The following is a 14,404-nucleotide window of genomic DNA, read 5'->3' as shown; positions in this document are numbered from 1 at the left end:
TCTCCCAAGTCTCCCAATTCCTATCATTAACCTAATATTAAGAGTGATGCATTATTGGTGAAATAATATAATATGTTCATATGGAATTATAAAATATTCAGATACCTAGCAAAATAAATCAATAACGTATTTTTCAAAAGTGTTTATTTGGTTTCTAGTGGTGGCTTACATAACCGTGCTCCTTAGAATCTTCCTCATCCATGATTGTCCATGACCCTTTAGGAGGTATCAAATTCTAAAAATTGCATAGCAAAATGAGGCAAATTTGTAACAAAAATTTGATACTAATGTGAGGTATTTAAAGAATTTTTTAAATGGTATGTTAAATGTAAGGCTCACTGTAGGTACTATACTAAAATACATTCGATACATTATAATCAATAATCATTAAACATAGTCGAACTCTTAAAAAAATACTCCACCCACTCCTAACAAAACCTACGAAACAATTTTACTGAATGGTCTTTTTTAATACAAATAGGTTTTGATTGATGTTACACAATTGAAATGGTAAAACTGTAGAATGTAAAATTAATATAAAATATTTTTATTCAAAAAAAGTAGTAATTTTAAAAGTCAAATTATAATAATGTGTGACGGGTGATTAACTCTATGGGCTTATAAGCAAACTATATAATATATTTATGTCTCTCTTAGATTTCTGATTACTGCAACCTAGCTGCCTTTACATCATACATAGATTAGAATAACTCAGAAACTACTCGTTTGATTGTATCGATTCAATACGAAATAGGTGATAGTATTCTCCTTAGTCCTTACCGGCAATTCGATTTAGCACGACAGCTCTCGGCTAAGAAATGGCATGGCACCTTCGCCGGGCCATCCGCACGCTGTGCGCATTCCGGATGCAGCATCTCTTGAGCTATCAAACATTTGTCTTTGTTGACTCCAGATTTCCTGTACAAAAAAACAACAATATTACAATCGTGTTATAGGTATATATTATATATAAGTATTCTTAATTCAATGTTAACAATTTTACTTTGAAATCAAGACTTATTATAAAACTCGGTGTAAAACTATTAGGCCTACTATCACTATACATATAAGTAGGTAATATATAATAATATTATATTATATTATAATACTATATTATAGTTTGCCATATTTTGTACACATTCTGGAAATCACAGACTATATAGCATTTAGATTATCCCTGCTTATTAATAATTTGAGAGTGTTTATAAATATTTTTTTGCTTATGTCTATTTTTTTGTACTCGTTGATAAAATATTTAAACCGATATAGTATGCAACTATTTAAATTACTATTGTAGTAAATTAAAATATGTACCTACAGAAATATGGTATCTTTGGGTTTTAATTCAAAAAATATTTTCTTATTTGAATTGAATATAAATAGGTATCTATATTATTATGATGTAATTTCTAACGTTTATTTAAAACTGTCTGAAGCCTCTTCTGTGCACTTGCAGGTTTGGCAAATGATTGCTCTGAATTCCCTTATTACATTTTTACAGTTTTAAGCCCATATAGGAACTTACATGAAATTTATATTTTTTACATCCATGTAGGCCAAACATATTTGCTTTCTGTCTTACTTGCGGAACTGCATAAACATTTATCATCCTTTTATATTGCCATACGACGGGCTATTATTTTCTCAAAAACGGTATCATATATCATTATTATTCGCATTTAAAAGACGACTTCACGGCTTTTCAACGTGTTTTTATTAGGCGTGAAAAGTTTATAATATTGTAAATGGTAATACTTGTGTTTTACGGTCAAACGTATACATTTTGATTCAAGTGATATTATGCGCTCGACAAATTGTATATTTGTTTTATTTTAATTATATTACAACTATTTTTCTTTGAACAACAATTTTATATTTAAATTTAAATTTGAAATATTAGTATATAGTTGATGTTAAGTTTACACAATCTTTAAGCAGGAATTGAGATGTTTAAGAATGCTGTGGCCTGTGGGCGGTATTCAAATACCTACAAAACAACTTCCTAATATTTTTAATTAGTTTTTGTACTTGAACAAAAATCATACTTTTTTAATGAGTCAATGTGTAAGTTTATTTATTTATTATTTTTTAATCGATAATTTAAAACATCAAAGACAAAGGTTAATATTTTAAATTGTATAAGTCAAAAAATAAAAATAAAAATAAAACTGATATTGCTTAAAAATTGTTGTTAAATCATAAGTTATTCTGTTTTTTAACAACCATCACAAGGATTTTTTTTTATAGTTGAAGCTACTTAAAAGGATAAAAATAAAATATATTTTAGACACCACGACCACGTTGTAATTATAACTGTATTCAATAAAAAAATGCATTTTCTATAATAATATTAGAATAGAGTTGTTAAAATATTATTTCCCTTCCTAGATTTAAAACTGTAGTAGTAACTCAACATTATTTTAAATTTCATCTTGAGTTGAACTATACAAAATAAATACAATGATATACTAGATATAATACATATTTTTTTATATTTTTTTAAGAAAAACGAATATTTAGAGTATTATGTATAAATAAATAGGAAGGTACAGTAAGTAATATGCATATCAATTTGCAAGGCTGTAGGCTTGGGTGAAAACGAGTAACGCGACTTCAATTTGTTATTATAATATACCACGTTGAAATCTAATATGTAAAATGTAGGTATGTTGTTTATCGTAAAAGAATCATCCTGTAGACATGTGTTAAAGTTTAGGTAACATAACAATAAAATAATCGAACTTGGATACAAAAAAGCTAACAGCATACATAGTTTATTTTAATGGCGCAATTGTTGTACAAACATGATGTATATTATTATTATAACAAACTGTACAACAATTGCACAGTGAAAGAAAGGACCGAAAACGCAATGAATACTATAGCCATTATATAAATAATATACACATAATACTATCATTGATATTATTCTATAAGCCACAATTACCTACCGATATTTTATATCTATGTGTAATAGTGCGTCGCATAGCTTTACAATGCACATATGACACACATTAAGGGCTTGGATAGTGGTTTTTGTTTGTTATTACGTTTATTATTTTTCGTTATTGTTTATTTTTGCCGAGACTTTTTACATTTTACTTCTGTTGTACATGTTGGAACTGCAATAATTGTTATTTTTTCTTTACAACAAACCTTTGAAGGGACAATGAGTACATTAAAACGAAGCCGTAGAAGGTATCACATGACTAATCGCTACCATTACTGCTATTTGTTTTACAAGCGTCTAGAGACGGCAATTCTGAGCAGTTCCCTATCACATAATCGGCCATGAATTCACGGTCATAAGGTTATTAATACCTTTTCTATAATTAATACGTTATCAATCTAGCAGTGAGCTCTAATTTAAATTTATTTATTTTCCAATTAAAATTCAATTGTTATTGTAAATGTAAAATATATTGTATTTACATAATAATTCAGTTATATGAGCTCATTGGAAAATTTTAAATCTATAACTGGTACAAACACACTTGTTCATTAATTATTAATGAATTGTAATGCAAATCTCTATGTTTTCTATAATTCATCGTTTCCACTCTATAAATATAACTAATTAGTAAAATTCTATTTGAAGGCAGCCTTTTAAAATTCCAAATTTTATATATTATACTATAGGTACTATATGAAATAAATATATTTAATTATTTTTTTGTATTTATACTATTACTTAAAATGTTGGTAATTTTGTGAGTGTTTACATTTAATCGTAGTAATTTGTATTGTCAATTTGTAATTAATACAATTATTGTATAATTTGTTTATACTAAATTAACTATTGTTGTAGTAGTGTAAAGAAAAGTAAGCTGTATATTGTAGTGTTCATTTATTGTCAAAGTCGGTAGGTAGGTACCAATATTATCACCACAGCGATCACTACTCGGTTGATAAATGATAATGTATTAACTATTGACCATAGAAGAGATATTCAAATTTATGACCGTAATCGTGACTGGTCTTGTTTTAATGGAACTATTTACTGTTCCGAGGTGCTGTCTTAAGACACCCATTTTTTTCTCAAATGTATGATATATTGCGCGCTACTAAAGTTATCGTTTAAGAGGATGTCAGCGCACTATTTGTTTCCCCTCTCTGACCCACGCGCAACATAGACTAAACGCATAGTTTAGATGATTTCTATACGATATTTATAAATTACAATAATAACAGTTCGTGATAATCTATGACAATAATTTTGTATAATACCAGGTACATTCTAGTGATTGGCCAACACTTAAAGCATTTTAGACATATTTTTCCGAATTATCATCATTGTCGCGTTAACACACATAATATTTTTACGTAACCGGAACTTGAGACACTTAAAGAAAAATATATCAAATTATTACAATACTGCAGGTAACAACTTAGAACCACGTGCATTAATCGTAGCAACTAAAATTGAATTTTTTCATGTCTTAACGGTTTACTTTAAACGTATGGTTTATAATATATGACGTAATGTTTAACATCATACGCGCATAAACTTCTGTTTCACCAACAGCGTAATTGTTATTATTATTATTATTATTGTTATTGTTATTGTTATTTTAATATATTATAATTATAATATTATACTATTATAGTATTATACAACATAAACGACCGAATATTTTATTAGTTACGACTATGGCGTGTTAATAATATCAAACGTCACCCGACCACGCGATTCGGTAGAATTTATATAAAGCACATAGTACCTAGGTATTACAATATTATTATTATGTAAGTATCGTGGCTTACCACATACTACATATTACATTATTCTGGTACATTTTCAATTACGAAATACATAGCAATGCACTTTACGTTATAAATACGCTGCCAGTCTCGTATTAATCTGCATCAGTGACCCATACTAGTTCGTAATACATACCTGATATAATCACATTATAATAATATCTAGACCAGCAGACCACAATTTTACTTATAGATATTATTAAAATGTACTATAATATTAATATTGTCGTTACGATGACATATTGCTGACACAAACACGTTAACACAAGAAACGTGTATTTTAATTTTATATAATAGTGTATAATTATGGAAATGAAATATACAAATAATAAAACGCATAATATTACGATTATTACAGAGATTATTTTTAAAGAAAGTTACGATTGTTTAAAAAAAGAAAATATACAAATTTAGTAATTAAATATTACAAAATAAATTTGGCTATAAGCTGATCATCCATTAAAAAATGCATACCTATTTAATTTTAATTATTGTTGTGGCTAAAAAATTGCAACGCAATCTGTCAAAAACTGACGCCGTTCTTCGTTCAATATTGAACAATTATTGGTTACATTGTAGTATTGTACCTAAAATGAGTCAGAAATAGCAGTGTGCGATGGTCGTTCGGATCTCGGAGAGGCTTTACAAACAATGGTCCCAACTTTATTTTACAAATAAGGTCGCCCAAGTATAAATTAATAACAATATTGTCAGTAAGTACTCACTTGCACAGACAAAACGCGATTTCTATTGCGTATGAATGCATCGATTCGTTGCGGTAAAAGTTTTGCAGCGATTCCATGCAGTTGGCTTTCTTGCACTGTCTGTGGTTGCAGTTTCGGATTATGGACGCCACCATTTCCTGGCACTGTGAGTGTTTGTTACAGGTTTCCAACGCCTCGTGACATGTACTTTGGAAGTTTAATATAGAGTTGTCGATTGGCGTCGATTTTGAACCTATATAATATATAAGACGAAAATAAATATCATTAATGGTAAATGGTTGTTTATTAATATATATTAGAAGACTTTCTTAAGACCAACAAGAATTGAAAAAACCTTTGCTTATCACATTAGTTTCTATTCTTACAATAATTTAATAAGTAAGATTCTAAAGTTTTGACAGCATATTTTTCAGAAGATTCTGATTCTAATACCTATCGAATATCTTGTTTAGTTCCAGTAAGTTTTGTTACAGTAATTTAGCGATTGCCCTAGTAATGTAGACTAATTGGTGGGAGGAGGATTGGATATACATTTTGTTTGAATATAAAAATTCTCACTCAAACATGGGGAAAAATATCACGTTCCGATACCTAAATTATTGCAATTTGCATCATAATCAACAAATTATTTACAGACAGGACATAACATGTAGACACTATACTTTTTTTTAAGCATTGATATGTCCTGCATAAATTTAAACATAACATTTTGGTTATTGATTAAAAGGAGGTTTGTTGATATTGCTTTAGAATTTTAAGTAGGGGAACAATACACTTGTGAATTAAAAAATAAAATGAAGAGATGCCCCTCATCACTTTCTAGCCATATATTATTATGCACCACTTAAAAATTATCAATGCAAATTCCAATAAAATATACTATTATTCAAGATTAAAAATATGTCAAAGTAATATTCGATACACAGAGTTAGTGAAAAATACGCTTTTTGGAAATATCACACTCAGTAATTAATAAAAAAAATTAAAAGTTTATTTTCCACAATTAACGAGTACAAAACGCAGTAATAAAAAAGAGAATAAATTAAAAATAACGTTGTCTAATTCGCGACCGTTTTTCTATATGGAAACTCTTGCAAGCGAGACAACGTTTTCAATGCACCTTTTGGTTATAGGTGGCAGAACGTTCTGATTTTTCCCCAGATAGTATTTCAAAAGAGCATCAAGTATCTGGTTTTTAAAAACTTTAGTTTTAAACTAGTCCCATAATAAATAATTACAATTTCTGGACAATTTTTCAAAAGTCTAGGTCAAATAAATGCCCACCGTGGCAACAGTAACTGCGTTACCTGCCAAAAGTATACAAACTATTCCAAAATTGTTAGTCTCCATCCTCTAAATTTTAGTCAATCCAAATACATCATAGGTATACCTCCTGACAAACCCTGTACAATATTATATAATGTTTGTTTGTTTTAACTTAAAACTGTTCGTTATATACACGTGTGTGGTTTATTTAGCGATAGTAAACATTTCATTTTGAAACTACTATAACTTTGAACAAATAAAAGCCAAGCGTGGCTAATTAGTATAATACCAAAACTGGAAATGGTTAATTAAAAGAAAATATTTGTCTATTTGTTTATACACTGCACTGCTTATACTCTGTTCAGTGCAAGACCACGCCGCGCACTGACGAAAACTGCTTCCCCCACGTAACACCCTGCCATCGGGAAACCGGTTTCGATAGTATGGTGACATGGAGGAATGCGCAGAATCGGCGTGCTCTCTCACTGAACAGAGTATAGTATCATGTGACTGTAGCAGTGAGTAGTTTTTTTTTATCCATTATTTAAAATATATATTTAAAAAAACGTTAAATTATGTGACACTCCAAACATTTTGATTCTATAACAGACAATGTAATTAGAACAATTAACTTCTCGAAAGTGGCAAACACTACAAACAAAATATTTTCTGAAATATTATCCTTAATATTATGCACAAGCTTGATGGTGAGGAGTATAGATTTTTTATGTGTCGGTGAGAAGTAGTACGGTTGTGTGGATTAGCCAAGAATATTCTATACACATTGTATTTAAAACGTCGCGATTGGTTGATATTATCGCGACGCTTTAGTTTTACTTGTCGTGATAAAGCGTATGGTTTCAATGTTATTTTATTGTTTGTTACAATGCGTACCAACCAAGCAGTGTTTGGAAAGAACGTTATTCATGAACGCACGTTCATATAATATATATATACTATATTATAGTGAACAATACTTGAACGTCACTCGTTTTTTTTTTTCAAATAGAACGTGTACGTGAATGACGTTTATATTTTTAATGAATTTGATCGATTTTTAAGACGTTTAATTTATTTACCATTTAATAAATATTATAATAATAATATTTTCATTTTTCCCATTATAATTCCTTTATATTTATATTTGTTTGATTGCAAAATATATAAATTAAACACGTGAAATTCCAGTGTCCCTGCCTAGACATACAATAACAATACTATTATGATTTCCACGAATTTGCAATAAATCTAATCGGTTTATCATAAGACGTGCCCTAGTATTCGCTTAATTTTATCACTAGGAAATCCTTATCAAAATGCAACTCAAATAACGTGTCAGATATTAAAAATTAATTCAGATATTTTATAAATTTTTTTTTTTTTATTGGGTAACCCGCGGCAACATAGGCCATTGGGTGTGGGGAGGGCACTGTAGGTTTTTTTATATTGGGTAGGTTGGTACACGTGTGTGTTGTGTTTGGCAGAATTTCTAATGGGGCACCCGTAGGTTTCTGCCGTGCCCCGGGGTGGGGGGATGGCGGCACTTATTCTCCGGACACCGCGACTTGCACGGAGAAAAATGCCGCCCAGTGGTCGAGGATCGAACTCGGACCGGCTGTGCCGAATCCGTCGCGTTAGACCGCTCGGCTACCTCGTCCCCCATTTTATAAATTGTATAATGCTCTAAATTGTATTTTTATTTTTTGGTTGAGTTGTATATGTTTATGGGTTCATTTTTTAAAAGAACGTGAACGTGAACGAGTTCATTTTTTTAGTGAACGTTTCGAACACTACAACCAAGAATAGAAGCTTGAGAGATCTTGGATTCCTGAAGACAAACTTACATCTGACTCAAAAACCGAAATATCGGTAACACAGAACACTGATGAAAACAATATTAAAAATGTAAAGTCGAAATCAATAATTTATAACATATGGTATAACAAAAAAAAATTAATTATAATAAAGGTATGTTCATTGATATATTATATCACTTGATATGGAGCACACCTTTAAGTTTTAACGTTTTTTACTCGTGACGTTGCTTCAATATTATACAATTGTACGAATGGGCGAACAACCACCATTACTTCCCCACTCTTCATAATATATTATTAACTGAATACCATATTTGATTTTGGAGTATACTTATTATAAATTGAATTACATATGTATTATTAACTCAAGAAGATGTTGGATGCGTGAGTATAAACAGTGAAAATCCAATTTGTGTGAACACACCGCTTTTTATATATTATTTATAATTGAAAGACTAAACTTTTATTAAATATATAAAAGTATATTTATTATGTAGTGTCTCAATGATTCCCAAAGAGATTTTTAATAGTTAATTTGTTTATATTTTACATTTTTATTAAAACTATTCACAGGTGAAGTTTTCTTCTATTTAATAAAAAAAAATATAATATACAACATATAAATATATATAATGTATAATAATATATAAATATTTATATAATCATGTTAATTCTGACAAAATAGTTTAAATACATAATATAATATAATATATTACCTACGAAATGATCTGGAGAGTGGTTTCGGTAAATCGACTAAACCTACTTGGAAATATGTTTTTAATTTATAAAATTATATTATTATTTAACACTTCTTATAGGGTCCTAATAATTTCTCTACTTAATATTGTGTTAATGGATAGTAGGTACCTACCTAACTATATCAGATCATATGGGACAAAATAATTGTTTGATGTTTCTACTCTGTTAAAATTCATAAAACATTTTGAATACGTATAAATTAGTTAGTAGAAACATAATATCAATCACAACACCACGTTTGCCATTTTAACTACTAGTTGAGCTACAAACAGGTTGTATTTTATGTGGCATAAATGAAATATAATGGAATAGACGGGAATCAATTATTTAATTTATAATGTACATTTATTGTTATATTTAAATGTGTGGATAGGGTAGTGTCTAACCATACAACTGTTACACAATTTAAAAGTGAGCATTTATTTCGATGCATAAACGTTGTGTTTATGTTTAGTTCCATATGTACCTACTCGTAAATTATTATTTATTTGACATGCTTTAATTTAATATCAATTTGTAAAACATAAAATAAGTGTTAAAGTGTTTTATACATATTTTGTTTATTGAAACATTCTAATTGAATCCTGTATAGTGAATACCTATACTATATATCTATAAAATCTAAATAAATTAATATTAACTCTAAGAAACTATTTCAATACATTTTTTAAAACAATAAAATTATAAAATGCAAATATAAAGCGAAATCATAAAAGTGTTATAATCATTATATTAACAATAGGTAGTCATAAGAAATAAGATATTGTTCACTATTTTTCTAATTTCTTTTCCTGGATGATCCAGGGACCAAAGTAAAAAATAAGTAATAATATTTGTATTACATAATAAGAGAACTGTTTCAATAAAAAAAAAATTCTCCTTAGAAATTATAACTCTGATAAGATTATCGAAACCATTGAAAATATCTTTCTATTCTGAACCAATATTTAAGATTGCGGACATTGAATTTGAAAACCGTAGATATACAGGTCAATGGATGACGGCACGGTATAATGAAAATAAATATATATAAATGTTCCGTATGTACTTAAGGTTTTATAGGTTTTCTCGAGTATATTTAAAAAAATAAAAATAAAAAAATACGGGAAAAGTTGTTTTGCTATATAGTATGCTTCAAGTGTACCTCGTCATTGACTACTGTAATAATTGTGTTATACTGTAATGGTTGTGTTAAAATTAAATTACGTGATACATTATTGTACTATTGTTGTACCTATACGTAAAACAATTTTCTGTATGGACAATATGTCAGCGTCTATTTATAAATTATAAATATATCTTATAATTAATTTAAATTCCTATCAAAAATGTATTTATTTATTGGTAATGAAGTAGGTACCTAGGTCGGATAAATTTTTTTCCAGAAACATGACATATCATATTATATATTTATATAGGTAATAAGTAATAAGAATATTAAAATTCAATAACTCTAAGTTCATAAGTGAATACCAACAAAATGTAAAACGATGTGAACAGGTGAGTGTTATATAAAGCTAAAAATTAGTCTAAATATTTAAAAATATATTGCGTATTAAAATAATAATATAATAATAATAATGGTGAAAAATTTAAAGTTTTTATACGATTAACATTTTTTGAATATCAATAAAGTAGCTTAAATAAATTATTATTTGTTGTTTAAATATCAAATCTTATCTACAACCGTGCATCAGATGTGTATACAACTATGTGTGTACTTACTACCTAGGTACTTTAATTCTGAGTATAGCAAATGAATATACTGTATTGATGATGTGTTTTTTTTAACTTTTTAAAAAGAAATTTCTCATATGCATTTTGATATTTTTAAAATGCCAAGAACAACTTATGAGGAACATGCCAGTTGTAAATATTGCATTTAGAGGTTTTTGACTAAGAAAATGTTTAGATTTTTTTTGATTTTTCTTAAGTTATTTTGATAAGCACTGAGCAAACTTTAAATTCCCCTTCTCCTTGATAGTCAAAGTAGATCTAATTGTCTACCTCTGCTCAGAACCTATAATTGTGATCGATTGCTATTATAATTCAACATCACCACTGCAGTAAATTACCGTGGTTGGTCGGCAAACATTTTTACTTGTAGCTAATCTCTAGGAGTCATCATCAATGTGTTAACGAAAATAAAAATAAAACAATTTCATCGATTTACTAACGTAGTTACGCGACCACAGTGATCATATAGGTTGTTTTAGTTCAGAATTTATAATTTCTACAAGGCACGGTTGGACGCTTGTTGAGAATCGTGGACAAGACTGCAAAGAGTTCAGTTATATAAAAATAACGAGTTGATTGTTAATGCGGAGGGAAAATGTTATAATCGTACTTAATAAATTAAACTTCAATTTTACGCGGGCCAATGATGAAAGGGTTCTAAATCTTTTTTATTCAACACTTTTTTTTTACACTATATACATTATATATAATAAATTAAATAAAAATATTCCAAAGACGCATATTTCCAGCTTAAAACGGTTTTAATTGGTGCGTTAATAAAGTACAAAAGTATAACAGACGAAAAGGTTCTACGTCATAAAATATCACTAATTATACTAAGTTGAACGAAGAAATGGATAAAACCTTTTCATCTTGCTTATATTATATCATTATGATTATTGGAATAAAATTTATATTCTACCATCTAGGACTTACTTATAAGAATAAATAATATGTTCATCCAATCGATATAAACTTATAATTTGTAACTCATAAGCTAAATTGTTATTTAATATAATCTTTTAATGTTGTACATCATAAGAACGAATTTCTTGTTAAGTTATTTTTTACGATTCTGTTTCGTTTTTTTAATATTAATTATTCTACTAGACTTTGCATTAATTTATTAATTTGTATTTTATTACTAATCATGAAATAGTTACTTATATTTATTAGACAATATTTACGTAAAAAAATCATGTATTTCAGATAAAATATACATAATATTATTATACACAAATATTTTTTCGTTGAGAATAACAAAAATATATTGAAAAAATTATTTAATATTGATTAACTAGGTACCATGGAAGGTAATTACTTATAGTAAGTTAATTACATTTTCGAGTTATATCTTTTACACTGAACTGTAAAGTATTTTTTTTTTGCTACTCATAAAACAATATGTCATTGGAACATTTCAACTTTTATCTCAAGTTAAATATTATAGTATACTATTATAATCGCTTTGTTTTTATAAAGATTCATATTTTTTTATTATTCAAAAATCAGACACCAAACCTCACTTAAGACAGCGTAGGTATATGTTCACAGTTTATGAATAATAATTAATAATATTATTCCCTAATGGAATTTCAACAGTTTATGTTATTCTATACATTCCATAATGCATAATACGGAACGTTCTGTACCTATATTATTTCATGAAATTACATTTTGAGACAACCGAAAACTTAAATCATTTCAATAGTATAAACGTATTATGTTGTATGAGACGTAGGTATATCTCTTATACAATTATATTATTGTTTCATATTGCGATATAGGTCATACAGCGTATCGCTGAGTGGTGACGCGGTGTGTTATAATGTAGGATTACCTAAGTTACAGGCCATTTTCTTGAGCATTAGCCATATTGTACGTACATAATAATAATATACCTACCTAGTTGGTATGAGGGTGCCATGAATTATTATTGTCTTGCAGCGTAGTAGTGGTAGTGGGAAAAAACCCCTCAGCGCGATAAGCCCCCGCCATAGTGTTAACGTTGTTAGTACATGTATACATTATATTATATTATATTGTAATATAATTAAGACCAAGACAATAAATTAGCGCGTTCGAGTCGTTTTGACTTTTAAGTTTGTAGGAATCGCCGAGATTCACAGAGGTTGAAATAAATGAAATTTTACGCCTGTTTTACATACTACATTTTATAAGAGTAATTAAATATAGGAAGGCACTGCACAAAAATTACATCATAATACTATTGTAGTTATGAGCAAAAGCGAGCAGCCCTCGCGTATTTGATTTGTGTATTTAAGGGTGAGCACGTTACACACTGTACACGTACGCTCACACGATCTCTCGTCAAGGTTAAGCCTTTCATAATGTCAAAGGTTACGTCGCCAGATGAGTATTATTATTATACGGTGGTGGGGTGGCGTGGTGCCTTCGAATGGATTCGGGCCAACATTAAAATATGGTCTATAATTTATGAACGATAAATTTATATTTAAAATCTAAACTTATCATAAATAATATTTGTCATATTTTATAATTCCATTTACCTATTGGTATGCCGTGGTATTGCTAACAATGTATGCACGCTATAAATTGGTATAATCAGGCAATATTTGATTTAAATAGATACAACGAAGGTAAAATAAATGAAAATTATCAAAATAAGGCCCTAATTCATATTTATCTAAATAAAGATAAATACATTTCTATTGAAATAGTTATATTTTTTTAGTCCCTACGTTTATTTAAACAGTGTATAATAATATATACTTTTAAATCTTAAATTATAGGTAGGGATACAATACAAATACAATTTTAACAAATGATTAAAATTATACCTAACTTAGACATTTTTAAGGCATATAATTCACGTGGAGATTTAATATCTTAATTAAATTAAATACAATATCATCTAAAGGAGGTGTACTCAACATAATAACAAAATTCTTAAAAAATCGATCCTTCAAAGTCAAAGCAAACCACTGCAAAGCTATCGGAAGAAATCGGAACAAAAACGTGGGGTCCCTCAAGGATCTTGCCCTCTCAGTAACTTTATTAATTCTTATCGTCATTCATGGTGCATTACCAATAAGATGTAACATATTCTTGGACGACTTCAATTAATTTTATAGAAGCAATAAAAACCTCATCGTACCAAATTAATTACAAATAACCATGAAGAATCTCCAAGAATGTTCCAAAATAACAGATTTCGATTTTCGTCAAGAGAAATAAAACACTTTTTAACAAAAGAACATAAACATATATTAGGTAATATATATCAATTAGTCTTAACAACATAAACATAGTCAATTAAACATCTGTAAAAATGCTTCAGATTATTTTCAGTAGTCG

At 28.4% G+C, this 14,404-nt stretch overlaps 1 protein-coding gene across 1 annotated transcript in view; it reads right to left on the bottom strand.

Moving 5' to 3' along the window:
* The window catches only part of LOC132937429 (uncharacterized), a 216,974-nt gene that overhangs the window by 64,659 nt on the left and 137,911 nt on the right, over nt 1–14,404 (bottom strand). The window contains exons 6-7 of the mRNA XM_061004246.1: nt 5,487–5,718; nt 781–918 (exon numbers count right to left, since the gene is read on the bottom strand). Coding sequence (XP_060860229.1) covers nt 781–918; nt 5,487–5,718 — 370 coding nt within the window. The remainder of the gene's footprint in view (nt 1–780; nt 919–5,486; nt 5,719–14,404) is intronic.

Source organism: Metopolophium dirhodum, chromosome 1 (genome assembly GCF_019925205.1).
Source record: "Metopolophium dirhodum isolate CAU chromosome 1, ASM1992520v1, whole genome shotgun sequence".
Lineage (NCBI taxonomy): Eukaryota > Metazoa > Arthropoda > Insecta > Hemiptera > Aphididae > Metopolophium > Metopolophium dirhodum.
This window is presented reverse-complemented; position numbering and strand designations above follow the sequence as displayed.